The sequence below is a fragment of the Anolis carolinensis genome, chromosome 1, assembly GCF_035594765.1.
Source record: "Anolis carolinensis isolate JA03-04 chromosome 1, rAnoCar3.1.pri, whole genome shotgun sequence".
NCBI classification, from domain to species: domain Eukaryota; kingdom Metazoa; phylum Chordata; class Lepidosauria; order Squamata; family Dactyloidae; genus Anolis; species Anolis carolinensis.
This window is the reverse complement of record NC_085841.1, coordinates 119,637,218-119,664,068: the sequence shown is the minus strand read 5'-3', so window position 1 is coordinate 119,664,068 and position 26,851 is coordinate 119,637,218. Positions and strand designations below refer to the sequence as shown.

Genomic DNA, 26,851 nt, shown 5'->3' with positions numbered 1-26,851 from the left:
TCAATGGCTGCAAATGGTTTGCTGGCCACACTTTGTCCATCCCTGGTGTACAGAAATGCACCAGAATTTATATAATGAACTTGTTTTATGGACAAACAATATGGCTATCTTGGTTAAATAAATATCTGAAACCAAAGCTGTATATATAATATTGACAGTTGCTTCAACACATGTATAAATGTACTAATTTTTAAAGCCCAAAAATCTCTTAAGTGCACCATGTTGATCTCCTTTTCCCCCTCCCTCCTCCCCCTACCCCCCCCCCCTCTCTCTCTCTCTCTATATATATATATAGGTAATGAAATTTCAGCCTAGGACAAAACAAAAAAACTACATATCCCAGAAACACTAAACTTGGCAGCACAACCCCTCATCCATGCCTCTACGTTCATACAACAACAAAAAAGAAAAATAAAGTCCTAATTAGAGGGAGAAGAATAATTGTTTTTATCCAATTGCTGCCAGTTAGAAGGCTAAGCTCTGCCCACTTGGTCTCCTAGCAACCCACTCAGTCCAGGGGACAGGCAGAGTTAGGCCTCACTTATTTATTATTTTATTATTTACAGTATTTATATTCCGCCCTTCTCACCGTGAAGGGGACTCAGGGCGGATTACAATGAACACATATATGGCAAACACTCAATGCCAACAAACAATATACATTAGACGGACTCAGAGGCATTTTTAACATTTTTCCAGCCTCATGATTCCGGCCACACAGGGGGAGCTGTTGCTTCACCGTCCAGTAGTGGCTGTACTTCTGCATTCCTTTCCTCGTGTTTTGCTGGCAGTTTTATGGTGTTGTAAATTAGCCTCCCGCATAAAGCGTCCCTAAATTTCCTTAACTGACAGGTGCAACTGTCTTTCAGGGCTGCATAGGTCAACAGCAAGCCGGGGCTATTAATGGTCGGAGGCTTAACCCGACCCGGGCTTCGAACTCATGACCTCTCGGTCAGTAGTGATTTATAGCAGCTGGTTACTAGCCAGCTGCGCCACAGCCCAGCCACATAGGCCTCTTCCAAACTGCCTATAAAATACAGATTATCTGATTTTAACTGGATTATATGGCAGTGTAGACTCAAGGCCCTTCCACACAGCTATATAACCAATTTATAATCTTATATTATCTACTTTGAACTGCATTATCTTGACTCCACACTGCCATATTATTCACTTCAGTGTGCATTTTATACAGCTGTGTAGAAGGGGCCTCATATAATCCAGTTCTAAGCAGATAATATAAGATTATAAATATACAGTACAGTCTCACTTATCCAATATAAACAGGCCGGCAGAATGTTGGATAAGTGAATATGTTGGATAATAAGAAAGGATTCAGGAAAAGCCGATTAAACATCAAATTAGGTAATCATTATACAAATTAAACACCAAAACATACAACAAATTTGACAGAAAAAGTAGTTCCATGCGCAGTAATGCTATGTAGTAATTACTGTATTTACAAATTTACCACCAAAATATCACAATGAATTTAAAACACTGACTACAAAAACATTGACTACTAAAAGGCAGACTGCGTAGGATAATCCAAAACACTGGCTAAGCGAATGTTGGATAAATGAGATTCTACTGTAATATGAAATAATTACTGTGGTAGAATAATACAGAACAATATAATCTCTAAAACCAGGACAGTAAATAAAGAGCAACACTCTGAAAGCAGAGAAATTGGGAATTCCACAAAGGAAACAATCAGGGCTAGCTAACACCTCCCAAGAAAGGATTCTTTCAGAAAGGAAGCTAAGAAGGGAGTGAAGCAGTGTGTATTACCAAAGTCATTATTATTATTACTATCATTACTATTATTATTATTGTGTTGCTGTGAACCGTGAAAATGAATACAATCTGGCTCCAAGTATTCAAAAACACTAAAATCAGAATATAGTAGAGTCTCACTTATCCAACGTTCTGGATTATCCAACGCATTTTTATAGTCAATGTTTTCAATGCATTGTGATATTTTGGTGCTAAATTCGTAAATACAGTAATTACGACATAGCATTAATGTGCAATGAACTACTTTTTATGTCAAATTTGTTGTATAACATGATGTTTTGGTGCTTAGTTTGTAAAATCAAGCTATTTTGATGTTTAATAGGCTTTTTCTTAATCTCTCATTATCCAACATATTCGCTTATCCAACGTTCTGTCAGCCCGTTTATGTTGGATAAGTGAGACTCTACTGTATATAAAAATTACTGTGGTATAATAAAACAAAACAGTACAATCTCTAAAATCAGAACACTAAATAAAGAACAACACTCTGAAAACAGGGGAATTCCACACAGGAAACAATCACGGCCAGCTAACACCTCCCAACAAAGTATTCCCATCACCAACGTCTGGCAGATCCTCTGTTTTCTGAGAGCCACAGACAGTAGAAGCACATAAAATATCGCAAAAAACACCACTCTGAAAACAAGGGAATTCCAGACAGGAAACAATCAGGGCCAGCTAACACCTCCCAACAAAAATATCACTCAGGGAGGAAGCAGCCAGGCTTTAAAGCTGCAAGGCCATTACATCCTAATTATTTTCCCTAATTGCAGCATTCATACTTGCCTCCAACAGAAAAAAAATCAGAAATATTGTATATTCACAAGCTTTAGGAAATAATATCCCCTGCTGGTGCAGCGTGTTAAAGCGCTGAGCTGCTGAACTTCTGGACTGAAAGGTCGCAGGTTTGAATTGGGGGAGCGGAGAGAGCCTCCACTGTTAGCCCCAGCTTCTGCCAACCCTAAAGTTCAAAAACATGTAAATGAGAGTAGATGAATAGGTACTGCTCTGGCGGGAAGGTAACGGCGCACCAACCCCCAGAGTCAGACACGACTGGACTTAATGTCACGAGAAAACCTTTACCCTTTACCTTAACTACCACCAATTCCTCAATACTTTATTTCCCATACCACCATACTTCACCACAGCAACGCGTGGCCGGGCACAGCTATATATATAATTTAAGGAACCCTTGGTGGCGCAGTGGATTAAACTGCTGAGCTGCTGAACTTGCTGACCAAAAGGTTGGCGGTTTGAATCCGGGGAGCAGAGTGAGCTCCCGCTGTTAGCTCCAGCTTCTGCCAACTTAGCAGTTCGAAAACATGCAAATGTGGGTAGATCAATAAGTACCGCTGTAGCGGGAAGGTAACGGCGCTTCATGCAGTCATGCTGGCCACATGACCTAGGAGGCATCTATGGACAATGCCGGCTTCGGCTTAGAAATGGAGATGAGCACCAACCTCCAGAGTCGGATGCAACTAGACTTAATGTCAGGGGAAAACCTTTGCCTCTACGTTACATACAATTTGTGTTTGCTATTACCTGTCATTAGCCCTTGGGAAAAGGACAGACTTCATTACAAAGCAACTAACTATGCCCTCAGACTAGGCTCTGAAAGCAATAAGAATGGCAAATTATTATCTAGTAACACTAACAAACGGTATATTTAAAAAGAAGAGGTCAGCATGCGTTCTTTCAGTAAGAATAAAGTGAAAATAAAATCAATTTTACTCTTGCTTTCAGCTGCAGTGGATCATAGAATAATTAAAGTTGAAAAAGCACAACAGAACGCAGTTTCCCGGTACAACAAAATCAACCAGCTTTCGCATTCAGCGAACACTCTGCAATTGCTATCTTGCTGTAATTTCCAAGCAATCAAAAGCTAGTTTCATTTTTCTTTAATGCACTAGCTTTAAGCATTCCCCCGGCCTCATCTTAAGCAAAAGCAAAGCATAGACCAGATAACTAATGTTGGTATTGATATTCTGAAAGGTTCTATAATAATGTCTTCTTAAACACACTTCAGTGATCACGCCAAATGACAAAGCAATCAAACAAGCATTCAGCAGCATATAAGCATTCTGTCTGTTTATAGCAGAGAAGGGAACCGTGCCAAAGAAGGATTGATTTTTCCTCCTGTGATGTCCACAGCACCTGTATCAACATGGAAATTGGGGGAAAACAAAACCTACAGTGACTTTTCTATTAACAGCAGCTTTCATAGAGATTAGCGCCATTTAGAAAGAACAACAAGAAACAAACATTTATTTTATGGTGGACTCATATCTGGAAATCAACATATATCACTTCAAAGATTTAAATAGAAGAGGGAGTTTACAAAACTTGGCTTCCATTGATACGAGTTATGCTAACTAAAGGAGTCAGAATATCAGTACTCAGTAATTACAGAAAGACACATAAAATGTCCCTTTGTTTTCCTTCTAAATACTACTTCTCTCAATGCTCTCATAGTCATTGATAGTGCCATCATTTAACACTTCATTACTATATTTCATTATTGTTGGTGTTGGTTGTACATGCAGATTAAAAATGTTTTCATTTACAATTTATCCTTTAATCTGATTTCTAAATAAACAATGCTCAGAATTCTGTTTGTTGTTGCTATTATTGTTGTTATTACTCCACTTTCTTCTGTTAATCGAGACCCAATGTGACTCACAACAATAAAAGTAATGCAATTTAAAAAGCCTACATAATATAATAGAATTAAACCTAGAATTGCTAAAATTAATCAAGCATGTTTGTTAGGCCCAATTAGAGCATATTTATTGAATAAATTCTTAAAATGGTCAACCAACAATTACAGAAGGTAAATTAAATTGATTCAACAGTTCTATTCTAGTCGGGACTAGCAATAGGATTTAGACCAATGTGTCAGTTTCAGACCCAGGGGTCCATGTACAAAATTAGTGTAATTTTCATGTAAACATCAACTCCAATATTATTCATACAAAATAATATTCATATCATTGATAATAAAGTTAGAGTTCTTGCGACAGCATGTATTACCATAAAATAAAATTAACCACATGTCATTTTTTCCCAATTGTCAATATTTTTCTTTTCATATCTGCTTCCAGCAATCATTTTAGTTTGAAATCTGGTTTCCTGAACAACGCTTGATATGTTTAGAGAGTAATTAATTACATTTATTATCTGTCACCTCAAACACAGTGAGCTACAACTGTTATTACTATTATTAAAAGTAACTAGTTTCCAAACTTTCAGTGCTATCTAAATGTTCCAGTGATTTCAAGGATATGTGTGTGTACGAATGCAGCAACAACCATGAGATTTGGCAAGAGAACCAGAAACTCACACTTGTGACATGAAGGAGAAAACATATACAGTAGAGTCTCACTTGTCCAAGCTAAACGGGCCGGCAGAAGCTTGGATAACTGAATATCTTGGATAATAAGGAGGGATTAAGGAAAAGCCTATTAAACATCAAATTAGGTTATGATTTTACAAATTAAACACCAAAACATCATATTATACAACAAATTTGACAGAAAAAGTAGTTCAATGCGCAGCAATGTTATGTTGTAATTACTGTATTTATGAATTTAGCACCAAAATATCATGATATATTGAAAACATTGACTACAAAAATGGCTTGGATTATCCAGAGGCTTGGATAAGTGAGGCTTGGATAAGTGAGACTCTACTGTAGTTTGACAAATCACAACTGAAACATAATTAAGTTACACCTTTCTTATTAGAGTGCAGCACTACAAACACAGCTTCATTTTTAAAAATACAGTAAATGAGCCATGGAATAATATGTCCTCAAAGCTAAGAAAAACATCCTCTCACTGTTCAGTTATTGATGACTTCAACATGTCATAATATTCTTTTTTTCTTAGAAGGAACTGTCAATGCTCAAATTAGAAATAACATTATTTGCAGATTCTGTATCTTCTTGGTATCATAGACATTTTCACAGCTATTTGTGAAATGGCTAATCATCACCACATCATAAACTGGAATTACAAAGGAAGAGACTGAACAACTTGAATCTTTATAAAATGACAGTTCTACTCATGATGTCCAGAATATTCCAATGTCAAGATTTCTAATGCGTTCAAAACCCTGCTGTGTTCCTGTCAACAGTAGGAAATCATGGTGAGCTGTACTCTTCTCCCTTCCATTGAAGTTTTAATAAAGACAAAAAAGAAGACACAGTTGTATGCAATGAGGGAAATTACACCTCTATTTTCAAGAGGATTAGGAGTGTAGGACCCCACTAAACTGGGGAAACTATTGATAAAAATATTTTATAGGGTTATGCACAATTCTATGGTCAATTTTTGCCCAAGGATGACCACAGAATCATACTGGAGAATCTACAGAATGACACTGGAGGACCAAAAGATACCTAGACAGAATAAAAAAATAGGAAGAGATCACATTTTGTGAATCAAAAATAGCAATATACTCCAGATTTCTCCCAGGACTGGAAGTCTGAGTGGGGAAAGAAACTCTCCCTCACTCACGCCTCCAGCCCAGGGAGAAATCCGGAGTATATTGCTAATCAACGTATTGCTAAACCTGGAGCAAACACCCCTTAATAATTGATAATTAAATAAATAATAATTAAAATACCTTTTGATCGGTAGTAAAAGCGGAACGGCAAGGCTCCTCCACGGCTTATGCAGGGAGAGTGGGGAGTCAGGAGAGGCTCAAAGGCTCATACAGCAGAAAAGTGGCGGGGAAGGCAGAAAGGCAAGTCTCCAAGGTTTGTGCAGGGAGCGGGACAATGCAGGAAAGGGGGGAAAGCTGGGGGGGGGGAACGGGTCGTAGTTTGGGGACCCCTGGTTTAAACCATAAGAGGTGGTTGTTCTCAATTTGTGAATCCAAAACATTTCTCTTCTGAGGAAACTTTTTGGATTCACAAATTGAGAACAACCACCCCTTATGGTTTAAACCAGGGGTCCCCAAACTTTTTAAGCCGAGGGCCGGTCCACAATCCTTCAGACTGTTGAGGGGCCGGATTATCATTTGAAAAAAAAATACAAATTCCGATGCACACTGCACATGTCTTATTTGTAGTGCAAAAACAACAACAACAACAACAACAAAAGAACAATACAATATTTAAAAATAAAAATAATTTTAACCAACATACATTTATCAGGATTTCAATGGGAAGTGTGCTCCTGCTTCTGGCCAATGAGATAGTGAAGTTAATTAGGGTTGTTGTTGTTGTTGTTGTTGTTGTGTGCCTTCAAGTCATTTCAGACTTTGGGCGAGCCTAAGTCTAAAATGTATTTATTTATTATTAAGTATTTTATTTACTACATTTGTATCACACCCTTCTCACCCCAAAGGGGACTCAGAGTGGCTTACAAATTATATGTACATACAATATATTATATTATTAGCATAGCAGAATATTAGCATTATATATTACTATACTGAACTATACCACTATACTGTAATATTATTACAGTAGTAATATTATATGTAATATAGAATACATAATTAATATTATTATATGGTATTATTATTAGTGTTATATTGTATTACATTATAATATTATTATCAATATTATATGTATATACAATATATTATATTATAAAACTGAGGGCGGGGGCCAGGTAAATGACCTCGGAGGGCCGCATCCGGCCCCCGGGCCTTAGTTTGGGGACCCCTGGTTTAAACGATAGACTAGACCTCAGCTGTTACCTGTAATCATATATTTAAACATTTAGAAAACCATGTATGACTGCTCGCATCATAGAAACCACATTTCAGCAAACTGACACTGCGAACCTGTAAGTAGATAGTTACTACTATGCCTGGGTATGGAAAAACCTTTGTTTTGTAACTCTTAATATAGCATGCTTTGATATGTCTATTTTCACTTGGGCTATATAAATTGTATGTTATATCTTATATAGAGCACAATACTAGACCATTTCCTTTTATTTCTTAAAGATATACTGAAGCAGAGCCAACAATGTACAAATTGAAAACTATTTGCTGCTTATCCATTGCTGCTTACCAGAAGAAGGACAACCGAAACTGGAGTAAACCCGGGAACCAGTAGTAAACGGACTATTACAATCTACAGCCAGCTACTTAGAAACAGCATTGTGTTCTCCTAGCTGGGGAGCTATAAACGGCTCTTTTTGACAACTACTCAGAATCAACATCAATGCATAGTTTGTTCCTCAGACTTGGGATCTTACTCTTGAGAAACGGAACATACTTCCAATAGACTGTAATTTCAAGAGATATTCTATACACCTGATGTCATCAACACAGGATCTCAAAGAATCAAAAGAACTTTTGGTCAAGGTTTTTTCTAGAATAAGCTTTTCAATACCTGTGAAGTCTTAAAAGATATATTAAACCAATATTATTTTGCAAAGGTTGAATGTGTTTATATTATGTTGGTTGCCAAATCCAATTGGAGTCTTCAGAAACTGTTTAAATAGTGGAGACTACTTGATATGTTTTGACTTTAGTCCACATTTAAGCCTTGATAATTACAGTTTCCTTTAAACATTACATCTGGAAGATACTACTGTGGATTACAACAGTTGGCTGTACTCATTATTTTCATTATTGTTGTTAACTCTCAGGTAATAATGTATGTGCATGATGCTCTAAATTACATAGTACATTTTATGTTTTGAACCTTTATAGTATTTGCTTCTTTTTCACATAGAAAGAAGATAGCTCTATGCTCAGAGAGGCCTGACTATTTCTGTGGCCTTTACATGTCACATCTCTTTTTATGTTTTGAACCTTTATAGTGTTTGTTTATCTCTTCGACATTGTCTAGTATAGACATTTGTGTGTATTTATCAAGATAATCCACAGTATCTACTTTGAACTGGATTATCCGAGTTTTCACTGCCATAAGATCCAGTTCAATGTGGATTTTATACAGCTGTGTGGAAGGGGCTTTTGAGTCTCCGTATGAAAAGAAAAAGCGGGATATAAACAAACACAATAACAACAATAATAATGTACATTACATGCTTTGGAGTTTGCCCTGAAAGGTACGACCAACAGGTGCTCTATTTCTGAGGAAGGAACTGGCAAAACCACCTCCGAGTATTCCTCAACTAAGCCAACCCTGCGATGGCATCATTAACGGGCAGGCTTTTTGGAGGGAAACCAGAAACCAAGGGAAGCCGGTGCAAAGGATCATGGGAGATAGCCACTGCAGGCGCTGCTCCGGCTTGAAGGCGGCTTTCTCAGCTCAGGTGGGACCACGTGATCTCCCCGCGATGCTTTGCGAGCGCTCCGCCCGTTGCCATGGCGCCCGGGCGACTCGCGGCCTAGTCCGCCTTTCTCGATGTGGGTGATGCCGCGGCCCGCTGTCCCTCCGGCGCGGATTTTTGCGGAGTTGGCCCCTCCTTCCGTCGTCGGCACGGAGAACGAGCCGGCCAAGGCGGAGGGAGCTTTGTCGCTGCCCGGGGCCCGGGAGGTTCACGTCAGCGGCAGCGCGGAGCTCAGCGCTCGGCCGGATCGGGCCCAAGTGACGCTTAGCTTGAGCCGCCAGAAAGCGGAGGCCGCGGCGGCACGGAGCAGCGTCTCTCGGAGGCTGGACTACATCGCCCAGGCGGCCCGGCAGCGCGGAGAGGCTTTGGTGCGTGGAGAAGTCCTGGGCCTTCCACATCTGGTCCTCCGGGTGCTGTGGACTTCACTTCCCAGAAACCCTGATAGTCGGCCAGGGCAGCAGAGGCTTCTGGGAACTGAAATCCAAAACACGGAAACCAGGCGTTTGAACAAACCAGCCAGAGTTATGTCCCACAAAATCTTTTCCCACCAGGCCTGTGACAGCTGCATTGAGTGATGACGAATTCACAGTTGATTTCTGCATCTTCACCAGGAAATAAGCGTTCATCTAGACCAGGCATGGGCAAATTTCGGCCCCTCCAGGTGTTTTGGACGTCCATTTCCACAATTCCTAACAGCCTTAAGCGACTGAGAGGGAAAGGGAAGGGGCCTAAGGCTGTTAGGAATTGTGGGAGTGGAAGTCCAAAACACCTGGAGGGCCAGAGTTTGCCCATGCTTGGTCTATGCTACAGAATGAATGAAATTTGACACTTTCACTGCCATAGCTCATTGCTATGGAATCCTGGGCTTTGTAGTTTGGTGAGGCATCATCATCATCATGTTTATTTATTTACATCATTTATATACTGCCTTCCTCCCCTAGGAGACCCAAAGCGGTTTACAACATACTATACAAATAATGAACATAGTGTTAAAAATGGTCAAACCCATAGCATTTGAAACATCCCATGGGTTTATTTCTACCCTGCTTGATTTCTCTACAAGAGTGTTTCAACGCAGGGTACACTGAAACCCAAATGGAATACAATTTAAAACCTAAAAATATACCAACATTTAAATAAAATTGAATATTAATGGTACTTTACTTAGGCGATCCCTTGCGGTTGTATGATGGCCTTCCAAGTGTAGTGTCTTGGCAGTGGGTACGCAGGTGACTGGAGCCCTATTCTTGACCTACATGTTCTTTCGCAGTGAGGATATCGGTTTCCAGGGGAAAGGCTGTCCCAGTCAGGGTTGGCTTGACGCACCTTCCACTTTACACTTTTCTCCTTTTGCCCTCCATTTGTGCCTCTTCAAATGCTATAGCACTGCTGGTCACAGCTGACCTCCAGCTAGAGCACTCATAGGCAGGGCTTCCCAATTCTCTGTGTCTATGCCACAGTTTTTAAGGATAGCTTTAAATCCATCTTTACATCTCTTTTCCTGTCCACCAACATTCCATTTTCCATTCTTGAGTTGGGAGTATAGTAACTGCTTTGGGAGATGGTGATTGGGCATTCGAACAACTTGGCCAATCCAGTGGAGATGATGGTGTAGGAGCATCGCTTCAATGCTGGTGGTCTTTCCTTCTTCCAACATGCTGACATTTGTCTGCCTGTCTTCCCTAGAGATTTGCAGGATTTATTGGAGGCAACACTGATGGAATTATTCCAGGAGTTGAGTGTGACGTCTGCAGACCATCCACGTTTCACAGGCATATAACAGGGTTGGGAAGACAGTAGTTTTATAAATAAGCACCTTGGTATCCCTGCGGATGTCCCAGTCTTCAAACACTCTCTGCTTCATTCAGAAAAATGCTGCACTCACAGAGCTCAGGCTGTGTTGTATTTCAGCGTCAATGTTGACCTTTGTGGAAAGATAGCTGCCAAGGTAGTGGAAATGGTCAACATTTTCTAACATTACACCATTAAGCTGTATTAATGGTATTAAAAAGCTAAGAGTTAAAATCCTTAAAGACTAAAAAAGAGTCACCAACTCTAAGACTGGGTCTAGCTGCCACGTAATCCAATGTTATGCTTTGAACTGGGTTATATCCCTAAACCCCAATATCCCTACCCCCCTTCTCTCCTTACCCCATGTCCCTTTCCCTACCCCCTCTCCCACTTCCAACTTCTAGCACCCCCCCCCCATTCCTTCTTCCCCTTATTCCCACAATTCACCCCTCCCCCCAATCCCCCTTGATACCCACCACAGTTGTTTTAGCTATTGTATATGTAAAACTTCAATAAAGATCATTAAATAAATAAAAAAAAGAACTGGGTTATATGAGCAGCAGTTTATAGAGTCTTTAACTTCCTCTAGTTTCTCAAACTATGCCTCTTATGAGTCCATAGCATTGAGTCACAATAGTTAAAGTGATGTCAAACTGAACCCATTCTACAGTGTAGACACACACTAAATTATATCCAAATTTTGGGCTCATGCCTTCAGATTTTTAATGCTGCAGTTGCAACTAGAACACTTTTTCAGTACTGGTAAACTGAAAGCCAGTATCCAATATTTGTACTTTTTAATTCCCTGTCTGAAAATCATCAGTATCCCGAAGAACCCACAATCTGCAGTAGAAAAGTTTTCCTAACATTTGAGAGCACCACCAGGATAGGGAATCATTTTGTGTTTATGGACCATCAAATTGCTTTTTGCATGCATTTCTTAGGGGTTTTTTTTAAGACAAGGACTATTCAGAGGTGCTTATGCCTTTCTTTCCTCTGAAATATAGCCTATAACGCCTGGTATTCCTTGGCTGCTCAAAGCAAAACTGAGAACAATTCCCGAACTTTAAAGGTTGTGTGGAAGGCAGGATGTCAGCAGGTGTTGCAGGTTACCTGATTTGGTGACAATTTGGGATGAGCTCTTATACAGCCCTTAAAGGAGCCATGGGCAAACTTTGGGCCAGGCTGTTAGGAATTGTAGGAGTTGAAATCCAAAACATCTGGAGGGCTGAAGTTTGCCCAGGCCTGCCTTAAAGGAACAGAAGTCTTCGCCTCATGACCCAAACTGCTCTGCTAAGAAAGATGGAGAATCAATTGAACAATTTTTGAAGAGAAAATAAGGAGGTGGAAAAAGTGTCAGAACCTTTAAGATGGTTCACAGTAATATTCCGTGTATTAGGTATTGCATACCAGATTTCAAGTTGAACATTTTTAAGTTGCATTAATACATAGGACCACATGAGGACAGTACTTGTTGTTTTACTTGTTATGAATGCAGTTTTGAAACTGAAAGCACTGGGGAAAAGACAATCCAGTTCTTGATTGTTTGATTTCTCCTAATCAAAGTTTGTGTTAAGTTTCCTTAAATTATTGCTGCAAATTTCTTATGATTTACTCATTATTTTAAAATTGCCTCCTTTGTTCAATATGAACAAGATAACATTAACTTTGGCTTTTTTTTTTCCTTTTCTTTTTTTTCTGTGTCAGGAGCAACCAGAGTTGCTTCTGGAGTGAGAGAATTGGCCGTCTGCAAGGACGTTGCCCAGGGGATGCCCGGATGTTTTGATATTTTACCATCCTTGTGGGAGGCTTCTCTCATGTCCCCACATGGAGCTGGAGCTGATAGAGGGAGCTCATCCACACTCTCCCTGGGTGGGATTCGAACCTGGCAGCTTTCAGGTCAGCAACTCAACCTTCAAGTCACAAGGGTTTTATCCCTTAGGCCATTGGAGGCTTATGATAGGTTTGACTATTTCATTCTCAAATTATGCTCACGTTCCCACAATCTAGAATGTAATTCCATTGTACCTGAAAGAAAATATTTGTCTCAAGCCAGATTTATGATTGTTTCCATTTTTAAAACAGCCTCACTGAAATCAGCATAAAGTAAGTGATTCGTAACTAACTAAAGCTATCTTGCCTCAATGACTAAGAATGATGAAAACTAGACTCAGTGCATTCTCATTTTTATTAAAGCTATTTTAGGCTTTCTCAAAACACATGGCTACTTTTTTTGTTTTTTAATACAGGTTAAGCAAATTAATGATATTAAAGATGTGGATATTGTAATTAAAATTGCTGGGGTTTTTTGTCCTAGGAAAACAACTTGACTGTGACAAAAAACTTCAGTAGAATAGACAATGCTTACAAGATGGAAGCAGAGGTAAGTATTTATGTAAAAGCTCTGACAATAAAACCGTGTTAATTTTAGTAAGAAAAAATAGCCAGGCCAAAGTGGGTATTTTGAATTCACTTCCTTTTTTAGCTTTCCTAACTACTTTACTTAAACATCTACGGTAGAGTTCCGGTTATGCGACTTAAGCAGGCGGGCCGAATGTCGGATAACCGGAACTGTCGAATAATAGGGAGGCCCGGTTTAGAGAAGCCCCGGTGCTTGTTTTCTGCTTAGCAACATGCACCGGGGCTTCTCCAAAGGGCCGGGTGCTTGGCGAATGGAAGAGCCTCCTCCCCCTGCCAAGCACCCCATTTGAAGAAGCCCTGGTGCATGCTTGCTGCTTAGCAACACGCACCAGGGCCTCTCTGAAGGGCCAGGCTTCTTCAGGGAAGAGCCTCTTCCTCCCCGGCAAGCACCTCGTTTAGAGATGCCCCGGTGCGTGCTTGCTGCTTAGCAACACACACCGGGGCCTCTCTGAAGGGCCGGGTGCTTGGCGAAGGGAAGAGCCTCCCCCCCCCCACCAAGCACCTCGTTTAGAGACGCCCCAGTGCATGCTTGCTGCTTAGCAACACGCACCAACGAGCTGGGCACTTGGCGAAGGAAAGAGCCTCTTTCCCCCGGCAAGCGCCCCGTTTAGAGACGTGCTGGTGCTTGCTTGCTGCTTAGCAACACGCACCGGGGCCTCTCCAAAGGGCTGGGCGCTTGGCAAAGAGGCACTGGTTGCTTGCCGGGAGGGAAAGTCTGCGCCAGCTGTGTCTCCTCCCTTCAGCAAGCACCGTGGACTACATGGCCTGACCTGGCACGTCAGATAATATGGAATGTCGGATAACCGGAACTCTACTGTATTTATCATGTCAGAAGCGAATTGAAAATACAGTTGTTGTTTATTCTTTCAGACACTTCCAACTCTTCGTGATTTCTTCAGCTTCTGTTAGGTCCTTGCCATCTTTGTTTTTGATCATGCCCATTTTTGCCTGAAATTTACCTCAGATGTTTCTAATTTTCTGGAAGAGGTCTCTTGTCTTTCCTATTCTATTGTCTTCTTCCACTTCCATGCATTGCTTGTTTAAAAATAGTTTCTTATATCTTCTGGCTAACTTCTGGAATTGTGCATTTAATTGGGCATATCTACCCCTATCACTGTTTCCTTTTGCTTTCCTTCTTTCTTGAGCTATTTCCAGTGTCTCAGCAGACACTTGCCTTCTTGCTTTTCTTTTTCTTTGGGATGTACTTTGTTGCCACCTCCTGAACAGTGTTGTGAACTTCTGTCCATAGTTCTGGGACTCTATTTAATAAATCTAGTCCCTAAAATCTATTCTTCACCTGCACTGCATATTCACTAGGAATATTTGTGATATCATATCTAACTGGTCTGTGTGTTTTCCCTAATCTCTAGTCTGATTCTAAATTGTGCAATAAGAAAACATAGTTAGAATGTATACAAACCACAAAGTTAAAAACTTGGCATTATACTAAATTTTCATTGACCAGAAGCTGTCCACTTTGAGTGCCTCTGGTGTCACTGACATCTATAATCTGGCATTATGGCCATAACCTTTGATATCATAACTCCAATAAAAATTATGAGATTTGTTGTTTCAAGATAAGCTTAGAATTTTCTAGTGCATTCATTTGAACATTAGCATTGGAATTCTACAATGGGATTTTAAGTACCTTTTCAAACAACAAATCTCAGGAGTCCAGTGGATACAATATAGTAACAAAACTGGCTATTAAACTGTTATAAATATCCATTGTGGCTACGTCCTTGAAAAACACATTGGATTTAAACCAATGATATGTCTCTCAGCTGGGTGTCTTGAAACAGATTTTTTTCTGCAGGTATGTTTTAATAAAATAAAGATGACACTTTACTTTTTTAGGTTATGCAGTTAGAGTATATACACCAACACTGCTGTTGGGAGAGTTGTATAACCTGAGCAGTGCCTCATCTCAAGCACCTTGCAGATTTTTTACAAATTTTAATGCTTAGCAGTGTTCCAAGAGAGGTTTATTTCATTAAGAGTAAGTTTCCCATCCTGCTTTTGAAACTTTGGTATTTCGTTTAAAAAAAAAAAAAGGGTGACATCAGAAAAGTTGAAAGCATTGCACTCTTACTGACACTATAACTTCTAAAACTATTTTGAATTTTGTGAAGATTGGTATTTTAATTGTTTTTGCATTATTGTTATTATTGTTGATATCTTTGTCATTTTAATTATTATTTAAAATATATCCATAAAAATAAATTTTGGACCACTTAAACCGTACATTTGAAATTGGGCACTGAAAAACTTTTTTTTCATGTGTAGGTGTGCATTACATTCAGTGATTTTGGGAAAATGCAAGATGTTTGTAACTTCTTGGTTGAAAAACTAGATAGCTCTGTTATCATCAGCCCACCTCACTTTTACCACACAGCAGAGGCTGCCAATGCTCTTCGGTAAGTTATTTTTCTCCATCTCTAAAGATCTTTAAAGTTGTTTCTTCCATTAGATTTGTCAGTGTTCCCTGAAAATGGCTAAAATCGCTGTTCTCTTGTTTGGCCATAGTTCTCTACCTTGCTTGGCTGTATGTTCTGTGTCTCTGGAATGAGAACATGGTGGGGCGAGGATGAAGTTAAACTTATATGTATTTAAAATATTTTAATCTCTTTTTCTAACCATAAAAGCTCTGAAGAGCATGTTACACAGAATAGTGACTGAGACCCTTTAAAAGACATCGCTACATCCATATTCTAATTGCAACTATAGCATGAGAATTGACTCAACTGTTCAACTGCAAGTCAGTGTTTATGTCATTTCTGATTAACTAGTGGATCTACTCTGGCAGACAAGATATTGGACCTAGCCTACAGCATACAAGAAAAAGAATATTTAATCTTAGCTTTGTTGTAGGATTTTGCTCATTTAAATACAGTACTGAAAAAATATTGGTTCAGATGTGCATCATAATATAATCTGGAAGCTGATGTCCTGCATACACTTGCCTGAAAGCAACTCCCTTCTCATTTGTGAGTAGATTGGCATAATTTTGTTCTGTGATTCTGGGCAAAGTAGAGTAAAAGGAAGACAAATAATAGCCTGAATGGAAAAAAAAAACTATTTCCTGTGACTCTATTAATGGAATCTTCCTATTTGTTTCTATCCAGGCGTCAAGTATGTCTTGCTGCTGTTGGAAGCGCTCAACAAAAAGCACAAGAAGTCTGCCAATTGTTTGGCCAATCCTTGGGGAAGCCTTTGCTAATAAGGGAAGAAGAAGTAAAGGAATGGGAAGGGCATCCAGAAAATCACACAGCCAGTTTCTCAGACTCACCAAGTTTGCAACAAAGACTCCAAAGTGCCACCATCTATGCTTCCTCAAGGATATTTGCTGTTTTTGAAATAAAGGGAGACAGGAAGAGAAAAAAAGCCGCTCTTCTAAATTTGAAGTGATTTGTTATTGGGGTCTGAATTAGTTTTGCTGTCCTATGAGAAATAAAGCCTTCTAGGAGGTCAGCTTGTTTCCATGAGCAGAAATTAAAACAAGGATAACAGTTATGTATTATCTTGGTCATTGAATAAAATTGTATCCATCAGACTTTAATTTTATGTGCTGGGCATCACATGTGGTAGACTCCTCAAATTGAAGTGAGACTTAAGTGTGCCTTTATCACAAGGGGAATATTCTCTTGTGTCCACAAATACTTTTTTCTAATATTGGATCCAACACCATATGTGTTCAAGAAAACTTAAGTAGGATAAAATTGTTAAGTAATAAAAAGCTGTTTATTAGTAAATACAGTAGAGTCTCACTTATCCAACATAAATGGGCCGGCAGAACATTGGATAAGCGAATGTGTTGGATAATAAGGAGGGATTAAGGAAAGCCCATTAAACATCAAATTAGGTTATGATTTTACAAATTAAGCACCAAAGCATCATATTATACAACAAATTTGACAGAAAAAGTAGTTCAATACGCAGTAATGCTATGTAGTATTTACAAATTTAGCACCAAAATATCACGATGTATTGAAAACATTGACTACAAAAATGCGTTGGATAATCCAGAACGTTGGATAAGTGAGACTCTACTGTATATTCATTTATTCAAGCTATTTCTCCCCTTTCTTGCCTGAATGAAACCTGGAGAAGGAATCAAGAATTGGTGCTTAAGTCTTATAAGATCTACAATCCCAAGTATATTAAAAAATGTATTGTACCAATTACCTTCAAATAATACAAAGTTTGTACTAAAAAGTCTTCAAACAGCTGGAATATATATACAATAAAAGGCTAGATATGTTTTCTATTGAACTCCACTAGACCTGAAGCAGTGCAGAATATCCGCTCGGCCACAGGGCCACCTTCCATAGTGGGCTGAAAGGGTAGGTGACTCCAGACCAGCTTTATATGGGAAAGAGAAGCCTCCACTGTAGTCCAGTTTGCTCTCTAAATGGAAGAATAACCTGGATATAACACACAATATTATTGTGAAAGGGATTATTAATTTACCTGTTGGATTACTAGTGATCAGCATCTTATTGAGGTACTGTGCTAGCATTCAGATAGTGCACTTGTTGAGGTTTGGTAAGTGTAATCTTTATTGGAAGTCATAAACGACAGAACAATCACTGTCAGAAACTGCAAATGTCCCAAGCAAAGCTTTTATATGCTCAAAAGTAATGAAAGATGGACTGGAAATACTAAAACTCATCCTATGAAAAAAATGCTAAAAGTAAAAAGCATGTTTTTAAAAAGATAGTGGCATAAATGGTGTTGCCAGAATGCAGTTTGCATAGAATTCACTGGATTGGGATTTTTTTTATCGTGTCAGAAGCAACTTGAGAACATACTGCAAGTCGTTTCTGATGTGAGAGAATTGGCAGTCTGCAGAGACTTGCCCAAGGGATACCCAGATGTGTTACTGGGAGACTTCTCTCATGTTCTGTTGGATCAGGATGAAAGAAAATATTAAGCAAGCTATTAACAGAGCTGCATGTAATTTGACTTTTTGAAAGATGCAACTCTATGACCTATAAGATTTGACGTACAGTAGTCTCACTTATCCAACATAAACGGGCCGGTAGAACGTTGGATAAGTGAATATGTTGGATAATAAGGAGAGATTAAGAAAAAGCCTATTAAATATCAAAATAGGTTATGATTTTACAAATTAAGCACCACAACATCATGTTATATAACAAATTTGACAGAAAAAGTAGTTCATTACACATTAATGCTATGTAGTAATTACTGTATTTACGAATTTAGGACCAAAATATCACGATATACTGAAAACATTGACTACAAAAATGTGTTGGATAATCCAGAACGTTGGATAAGTGAGACTCTACTGTATTTTATTTTGCCAATTGCAATTTTCAGAAGGCTAATTCTGGTTTTGCTTGTAAGAGTTGTGTAACAAAGGTATATAGGAAGCAAAAGTTCCCACTTTGTTTTTCCCCCTCCCAAGTAAGAAAGATCAGATTTGCAGTAGTGGTTGCCTATTTTAGTTCTGTGGCTAGTCTGTACTGCATTCCAATTATGAAAACTTGCCTTAGGTATTTTGAAGGTTTTGAAGACATACAATAATTGTACCAAAATGGGACTGGCAGCATTTGTAGACTATTTCATAAAGAGTTTGTACAAGTTAAAAGAACTATCGGTTAAAAGAATACCCTGGTTTCTCTTCAAATTGCATAAATCTATTAAAATCTATACTCAGACTCACGGAGAGTAGGTGTTCCTATTGTCAACTTTGGCACTGATTCCAGCTATTTTAGGCCCAATTTGACAACTATTCTGTATTACCTTTTTCAGACTTGTCTGTAAACTTACAGGAAAGTCCCCCTACTTGGATAAAATCTGCAAAAAACAAATCTCTGCAGTCGTGTTATACTCACACATGGATAACACCCAGGGTTTTTAATTCACATTCTGTATGGAAGTTTATGACTGATAACATGGGTGTCCTCTAAAAATCAAATAATCTGAAATATACGGGTTCAGGGTAGCCTCTACTGTTCAGATAGACCTAGGATCTAGTAGGAATTTATCATTTATCCTTTAGTCCTAGCTCCACTTCCTAAGGTTTTAAAACTACAGAATTGCAGAGGGAAATGGGGATGAGAGACAAAAGAAACTCTTGTTGAGCTTAAGTCCAGATCTAACCCACTGTCTACGAACCTAAGTATTTACAGTAATAACACAGCCCGCTTAGAAAAACGAGTTTTCTTATTTATTTAAAAATAGTTTTGTAGTTACTACATTGCAGTGACAGTAATTCTTACACATACATTCTAGTCTGTATAAAAGGATTCCAAGTAGTATTCATCAAAACTGACATGTTTCACATAACAATAAAGGTTTTAATCAGTATATACAAAAAGAAAGGGCACTGTTCATCCAGGTGTGAGACTGCACTTTATAACATGATAAAGCAGATTTCTAAGAGAAATTAACATTGACAAAAATGAAGATTTTTTTGTAAAACTGTATGCTATGTTTTGGATTTAAGTACTATACAAAATAAGCATAGCTTTAAAATGTGTCAGTTTCAAAATTCTGTATTCCAGACAATTTTCCCAAATTGCTTTACAATATATGCCTCAACATTAAGTAACAAGGTATAAATAATTCACTCAAGGACCCACATGTCAGATTTTGGCAGTGTTATGGTCCAAAAATGTAACTTTGAAAAGTGTCAACAGTTATTATTAAATCTGTGTTTGATACATATACTGTTTTAATTCCCCTGTGCAAGTGTATGATTTTGGTGCTGATATTTTTTCTTTAAAAGCATGGTATTTTTTCAACATAAAAATAATTTTTAAAAACATAAAACGTTTCCTGATGCAATTATCCGAATTTTATTTTTTAAGCCAATATTTAGCATTTGCTCATTTCTGTATCAAAAGGAAAAATGTGTGATATAAACACAAATTATTTACATTTTAAAGAGGCAGATTCGGTCTTTTTAACATCTTCAAAGTGTCCTTCTCTATAGTACTTTCTAAAACGCAAAAACTGACAAAGGGCTATAAGCAAATGGTGTCTGTCAGCTGGTACAAAAATATTTCCACTAGCAAAAATCCTATTCTCAGGACTTGAATTATGCCTTGGCAATAACATACACTAAAGAAAGAACACCAGCACTAGAATTTTTCATATGAACATCGTATCGGATTTCGCCCAATAACTGTAGCCTTCCTGAAACACAAAGTACCTTCTATTCTAAAACTACTCTGAACTGAAAAACAAAAACAGGAGTGCTTCCAAAGTTTTTTTTAATGTATCACAACTTTTCCATAGTTCTTGTAAATCTTGATTAAAATACAAATTATGTAAAGTTAACATATTAAAAATGCCATACCAGATTTTTTATATTAGAAATTATTTTCAGACTTGACCACTATATATGAAATGTACACCATTTTTTTAAAAGTATAAACATATATATATATATATGTACACATTATTTACAGCAGAAACTGACAGCCCTTTTTCAGGTGAATGCTTAGGTCCAATTAAATGAAGTGCAAGATTAAGCAATACATGAAAACACAGTAAAATCCGATTCAGTCGGTCTCTAACATACCAGTGCTGGGCATACAGACACAACTGGCCCACCAGTCCACTTTCCACTTGTGAGGAAGTCCACTGGCGGAGAGGGAAAATCAGGGGCAGGTAACATCTACATGTGCTGCTTTATACAGAGATTGTGGCCTAGGTCATCCAAAAGTATTATTTTGTTGGAAAACTGGTATTTCAGATTTATCAGCACATTGGAACTTATTCTATTAATAGAAAACAACAATGAGCTTCACAGGACACCACCAGTCAACGCCTTTAACATTTAACAGCCAATTTAGATACATGACCTATGTGTGTGAAATACATGTATGTGGCCGTTTATTTTTAAAACTTGATAGTACTTTTTGAATAGTATGTTACACAGATTAATCCAAAATAATACTAGTGGCAATTGAATATGTATAAAGTGGGGAGATAGTACAAGTAACTGGACAATTTTAACTCACAGCAGCCCCTTACAAGTCAGTTCTTGTAAGATTTCATCATTAGTCAAAATGTGCTGCTGAAAAACCTTATTTGGTCAACATCCAATATTATCCTGGGAAACAATTAGAATTAAGAGTTAGTACTATTTTTATGAAGCCAGTATTGGGGTTTATAATTACTGAAGTGAATCAATTAGTTGCTTCTCAAAGGACAAGGAATGCTCTGCTAATTAGACACCATTCTGTAGTAACCACTAGTTAATATTAAATTAACAACCAACATTACAGATTAATGGACAGCCCTGTATCAGAAGCAGTACCAGCATTTACCATTTCTTTTTCATAACTGCTAAGTTTGAGAAACCCATTTCTATAATTGTAATTGCCAACATAAACTGCACCTATCCATGTAACTATGTCATAAAAAACATTAGATTATGCTTGAGATAGGATTATCCATAACACATCTTCTATATTCCCTACCCATCCAAAGCTATTGAACCAATAATTATTGCTGGCTTTAAAATGTGCTAGATGAGAAGTTCAATGTGCTGATACAATGAGAATTTTGCAGATCACTCATAGACAGCAACAAAGTCAAATCAAGGCAACTGAAATCACAAGAAAATCTAGTATGTATGTGTCATTTCTACTCAATAAATTACTGAATTGTTTTGAAAAATTAAGGTGAAATGAATTTTTAGTGCTGTTCATGAACATTTGTTTTGCATGTTAGACTTCTGAATTTCGTAGTTTTGAAATGTGTAATTTTCAGACTCTGATGACTATGAGTTTTAGTTCATTTCCCAGTATTACACAGACACACTGAATGTGTATATGTGTACATCTATACACACATATGCACACACACACATAAACATCTATACACACATACATGGATTTATATAAATATAAATCTTTTGTATGATGACACTGACAACATCATAGAATCAAATATTTCAAATTGACCGTGTTAAATGAGATTGTTAAAACTGGGCAATACAAATCTACAATGATTTAACTCTGAAGTATGAAACATTCCACCATGATACAGCTTTTATGTAATGTTTTCATGTTTAATGCTTGCAATATTAGAAATATGTATTTTTAAAAAGCTAATCAAAAACCAAGATCACATAAATCAGTATGTTATATCACATGTACTATGTAGAAGTCTGAGATTGTTTTCCATGTCGTGATCTTAGCCTAATTACTTTCTTTTTATCTTGCATTCCTTCTTATATAGGGAGTCAAGACTTATGAAAGGTGGTTCACCCAGACTGTAATCTTTTCTTTTTTGCACCAAGAAAATAATAATAATTAACCAGCCAATTGGAATTAAAGTTCTGCACTCAAATTTTCTAAAGTGGTGTAACTCCTATCATGGTTAACTTATCTCAGAAGAGATTGAATGACACTGCTGTGCATGATGTTGGTAGTAACCTAAGAAATGCATTTTAATTTAGTTGTTTTCCACTGTGTGCGGTTGAAGACAGGTCAGATGTTATCTACATGTGTAGAAGGTGATGAAAGCTGTGCAGCCCTCTTAGCTTCTGGGGCTGGATCTATCTGTTGTTCTCAAAACTGGCTTGGAAACAGATTGGTGGAGTTAATAATCTATTCAGAGTGGTGAGCAACGTAATTACCCTCCTCTTTCCACTAATAGAATCACAAGTTAAGTCAGGTCTTCGCCCTTCACACTGCATTCCTACAAGCTGACAGCACCACACCGCTCTTGTGAATATATGCACGAGGAGCCAACTGCTGCCAACTCTTCATTTCCTGCTCAAGGCCAGGCAGTTTTCACAAACATGGAAACCCTCATTTTTACTTTTCTTCTCCCCAGTGTTATATGAAAAGCGTAGTTATATTTTTGTACCATGCAACAGTGTAACTTTTTTCCTTTTAAATTGGACTATGCTTTTAAACAATAAACTTGTATTAAAATTTTAAAGTATAAAATAAGTAAATGTACCATAAATAAATAACTGTCTTTTTCCATTGCAGTACATACAGCAATACATTCCCTAAGTCATATATTCATCATTTACAATAGACAACTTAAGCTTACTAAAAGATGCACGAAATAACAGAATACAAGGCACAATCATAAAGTGGGATTTTTCCTTTAGGGTGTTTATATTGACTCATGTCAGCTTGATAAGTATACTGTAGAAAGTGCAGAAAACAATGCGCAATGAGAATACTGTATAAAAATGATTGCATAAGTGATTTGGCCTTTTATCTTTAATGACTGAAAATAACCAATATTCCCCGTAAAATTATAGTATGACATTTTAAAAATTCATAATATTCTAGTACTATTTAAAATGTCCTGAAACAATTATACCTGGGTAATATTGTGTACTGATGTGCTAGTGTACATATTCAATATGTATATGCACATACACTTCTGAAAGTAATTTTAGTCAGTTTAACACAATTTGTAGTAATTGCTAATATGATAATAACATAAACACCAGAATCTCATATTTTCCTGCATGTTCCTTGATCCCTTTAACACAATTTATAACTTACCCTCAAGTTTTTGTTAAAGGATCCCACCAGTGCATTACTGTGTATTTTTATTACAAAGTATCAGTAGAGATAATTTTTCAGAACAATCTATACTTTGAACATGGAATCATAAACATAATTGAAACTGTAGGCTGCACTGACACTCAAAACTATTCCACTGTACCGGTTTTCAGTCTTTGGCACGATAAACAGAGATTTGATTGATACGAGAATGAAGGTCTGAAAAATTAGACATATTAGTCAAACTTTTTCCAATGTGGATATATATATGTATGCATATATATCTACATATCTATATATAAATATATAGATTTACACACTGTGATTTCTCTCTCTCGCAGAACATAGATAAAACAACCTGCACTACATTGGTTTTTACAAAGCTGTGTGCCCAATCACTACTGAATTAAATGTTACCAAATAGGCAAAGTTAGGCAATTTTGCATTTGTTCTAAATAGCGTTTACTGCCATATTCTGCCAATATCCTGCAAAACATAGATACCACACTCTATACAAATGTACTGTACCTTGCTCATCCAAAAATAGTTCTGTTCTCAGTCTGTTAACATTAAAAAATCACTCATTTTAATCAAATAGAGGTTGTACTGTTCAAAATTACAGTAGCATCTCTGCAAATCAAGAGTTTCGTTTATACAATCTTTGATTCCAACTGAAGTAAATTGAAATGCATAACCTACTTGGAGGGCAATAAATAGCAAATGTTTAAAATACATACTTCTTCCAAAGAAACGTTCAGTTTGTTTTTGCTCTGTTTTTCCAAATCAAAAACCAATCTCACTTGTAAATAGCAGCCAAAAGCAGATCCATAGGTCTTTTAATTCCTAAGTTGTACCTATTTATGAGCATTTTTTAAATGCTGAAGTTACCAACCAATCAGATTAGCCTTTGCTTTTTCAGTCAATTTTCGGACTCTGCCTCTGCTAGATGTTCCAAAAGTCAAAGAGGTGTCTTCAAACAACAGCTGCCTTTGTTCCTCCTCTGAGTCGTCTTCATTGTAAAAAGCTGTCCTCCTCCCCTGGTTTCTAGTTCTCATGTGAGGCTCAGAGTCTTTGCATTCCTCAGGCTCTGCATCCCCTTCTTCAACAGGTCCATCTGTTTTTTTTCTCCTGCTTCTTGTCTGAATCTTAGGATCTGCAGAAAACGTATGTTCCAATCCTGGCTGCTCTGCCTGCAGCTTTCTTCTTGGCTTTCTACCTACACGCCCTTTCCTCTGTAATAGGTCTTCTTTCACATTATTTTCCAAGATAGAATTGCATGCAGTAGAAGCAGAGGCCTCCTCTGTCAGCAAGCCTTTAGTGGCTTGGTTCGCATTCTGCTCCAAATTCTGCTGTTGAGCAAGTAACAGGCTTTTTGGTTTCCTCCCTCTTTTTTTGGGTACCACTTCACAGCTGTTGTTAGTCTCATTCTTGGGTTTCCGTCCACGACCCCTCTTAAACACAGGCCTTGAGGAATGTTCCCCATGTCCGTTCACCTGGATGCTTCCTGATGCCAAAGCCACAGCGCTCTTCTTGCAATCTGCTAAAAGGCAGAACTACATGTCAGAGGCTTGTGCCAACCTCAATTATATTTTAAAAAATTAAAACACAACATTGGAATGAAAAAAATAATTTCCCAAGTTACCTTCTTAGTAATATGCATCCATTGAGGAAACAATGATACACCTTCCCTATTTCACATAATCTACCTGTCCAACCTGGGAGGACTGTCAAATGTGACTGACATCTACAATATATTATAGAAGTTATGAAAAAGTTATGAAAAAGTTATGTGTCAACTTTCAAAGAATTTGCATATTTAAACCACCCAGCCGGAAAATTCAGAGGGGGGGGGGAATTCCCTTCACAGCAGTATAACCATTTGTTGTTCAACACAGAAGTAGACTATATTCAAAACTCACAGAACAGGACTAAGAGAGGCTATCTGCAGTGCATGGGCATTATCTAGGACAGTGATCCCAAAATGGGCACTAACGCCCCCTGGTGGGCGCTGCAGCAATCCAGGGGAGCGGTGATGGCCACAGGTGCATATATCTTTCTGTTTAATTGCTATTAAAAGTTTTAAAAAATTAATTTCCAGGGCGCTGAGTAATATTTTTTCTGGAAAGGGGGCAGTAGGCCAAATAAGTTTGGGAACCACTGGGAGTAGGAAGAATAACTCACTTTCTGAAACTTACCACCTCTCATGGAGAGGAAGGTTTTGTTATAGATTATGAGGCTTATTATTTCCCAAAGATACTACAAAATAATTGATTCCCTCTTACTTCTCAGAGAGGATTATTGTGTTAATCTGACAGTAGGAGATGGTACTGCACATATTGTAAAGTAGTTCATATGGGAAATCTGGAACCTCAGCATGTATTCTCACTGGACTGAAGGCTTGTCATGTTACTCTAGGACAGTAGTTCTCAACCTGGGGTCCCCAGATGTTCTTGGCCTACAACTCCAGCCAGTTTACCAGCTGTTAGGATTTCTGGGAGTTGAAGGCCAAAAACATCTGGGGGCCCCAGGTTGAGAACCACTGCACTAGGAAGATGTAGCATGTGAAGATGTAGAGATGTGATGGCTCCTATGCCAAGCCCCCACCCACCCTCCAGTTAGGAGTTTCTCAAAGGATATGGTATAGAGCAGGGCTTCTTAAACATATATACAACTTGTGACTCCTTCCCGACCAATAAATTTGTAAATGACAACAGGTACATAGATTTGAGATAAACATCAGACATTATAAAACAGCATTTGCAAGACTTGCTGCACAGGCTTATTTTCCATTTGTGAAGTACAACTGAATCATTTTCTGCAGAGCCCACTGTGAACACTGTCTTGTTCATAACAGATTTGTACAAATGTCTAGGTGGCACTTAACTTCAAAAGCTGACCTTTCACTGTTGCCAATTTTATTCTATTCCCAACATTGAGCCTAGGAGACACTATTTGAGGTTGGGACCCACAGTTTAAGAAGCAGCAGAGAACACTGCTGACAGGGTCATATATTGTGGTTCACCTGGAATATATAGCATGTATAATTTATCACATAAAATTAATTCTAGG

At 38.0% G+C, this 26,851-nt stretch overlaps 2 protein-coding genes across 4 annotated transcripts in view; one reads left to right on the top strand and one right to left on the bottom strand.

Annotated features, from left to right (window-relative positions):
* The first annotated feature begins 9,056 nt into the window (after nucleotides 1-9,056).
* Nucleotides 9,057-18,956, top strand: irak1bp1 (interleukin 1 receptor associated kinase 1 binding protein 1). Its single transcript, XM_003215698.3, has 4 exons — nucleotides 9,057-9,424; nucleotides 13,165-13,230; nucleotides 15,555-15,685; nucleotides 16,394-18,956. The coding sequence occupies exons 1-4, from the start codon at nucleotides 9,131-9,133 to the stop codon at nucleotides 16,674-16,676; spliced, it is 774 nt and encodes a 257-aa protein (XP_003215746.2). The 5' UTR covers nucleotides 9,057-9,130; the 3' UTR covers nucleotides 16,677-18,956.
* Nucleotides 18,957-19,442: 486 nt separating this feature from the next.
* Nucleotides 19,443-26,851, bottom strand: part of phip (pleckstrin homology domain interacting protein) — a 90,336-nt gene continuing 82,927 nt past the window's right edge. For 2 of the 3 annotated variants that reach the window (XM_008121974.3, XM_008121982.3), the window contains exon 40: nucleotides 19,443-25,322. In XM_008121974.3, coding sequence (XP_008120181.1) covers nucleotides 24,667-25,322 — 656 coding nt within the window. In that variant the 3' untranslated portion in view covers nucleotides 19,443-24,666. The remainder of the gene's footprint in view (nucleotides 25,323-26,851) is intronic. The other variant, XM_008121977.3, reaches the window with a different exon arrangement.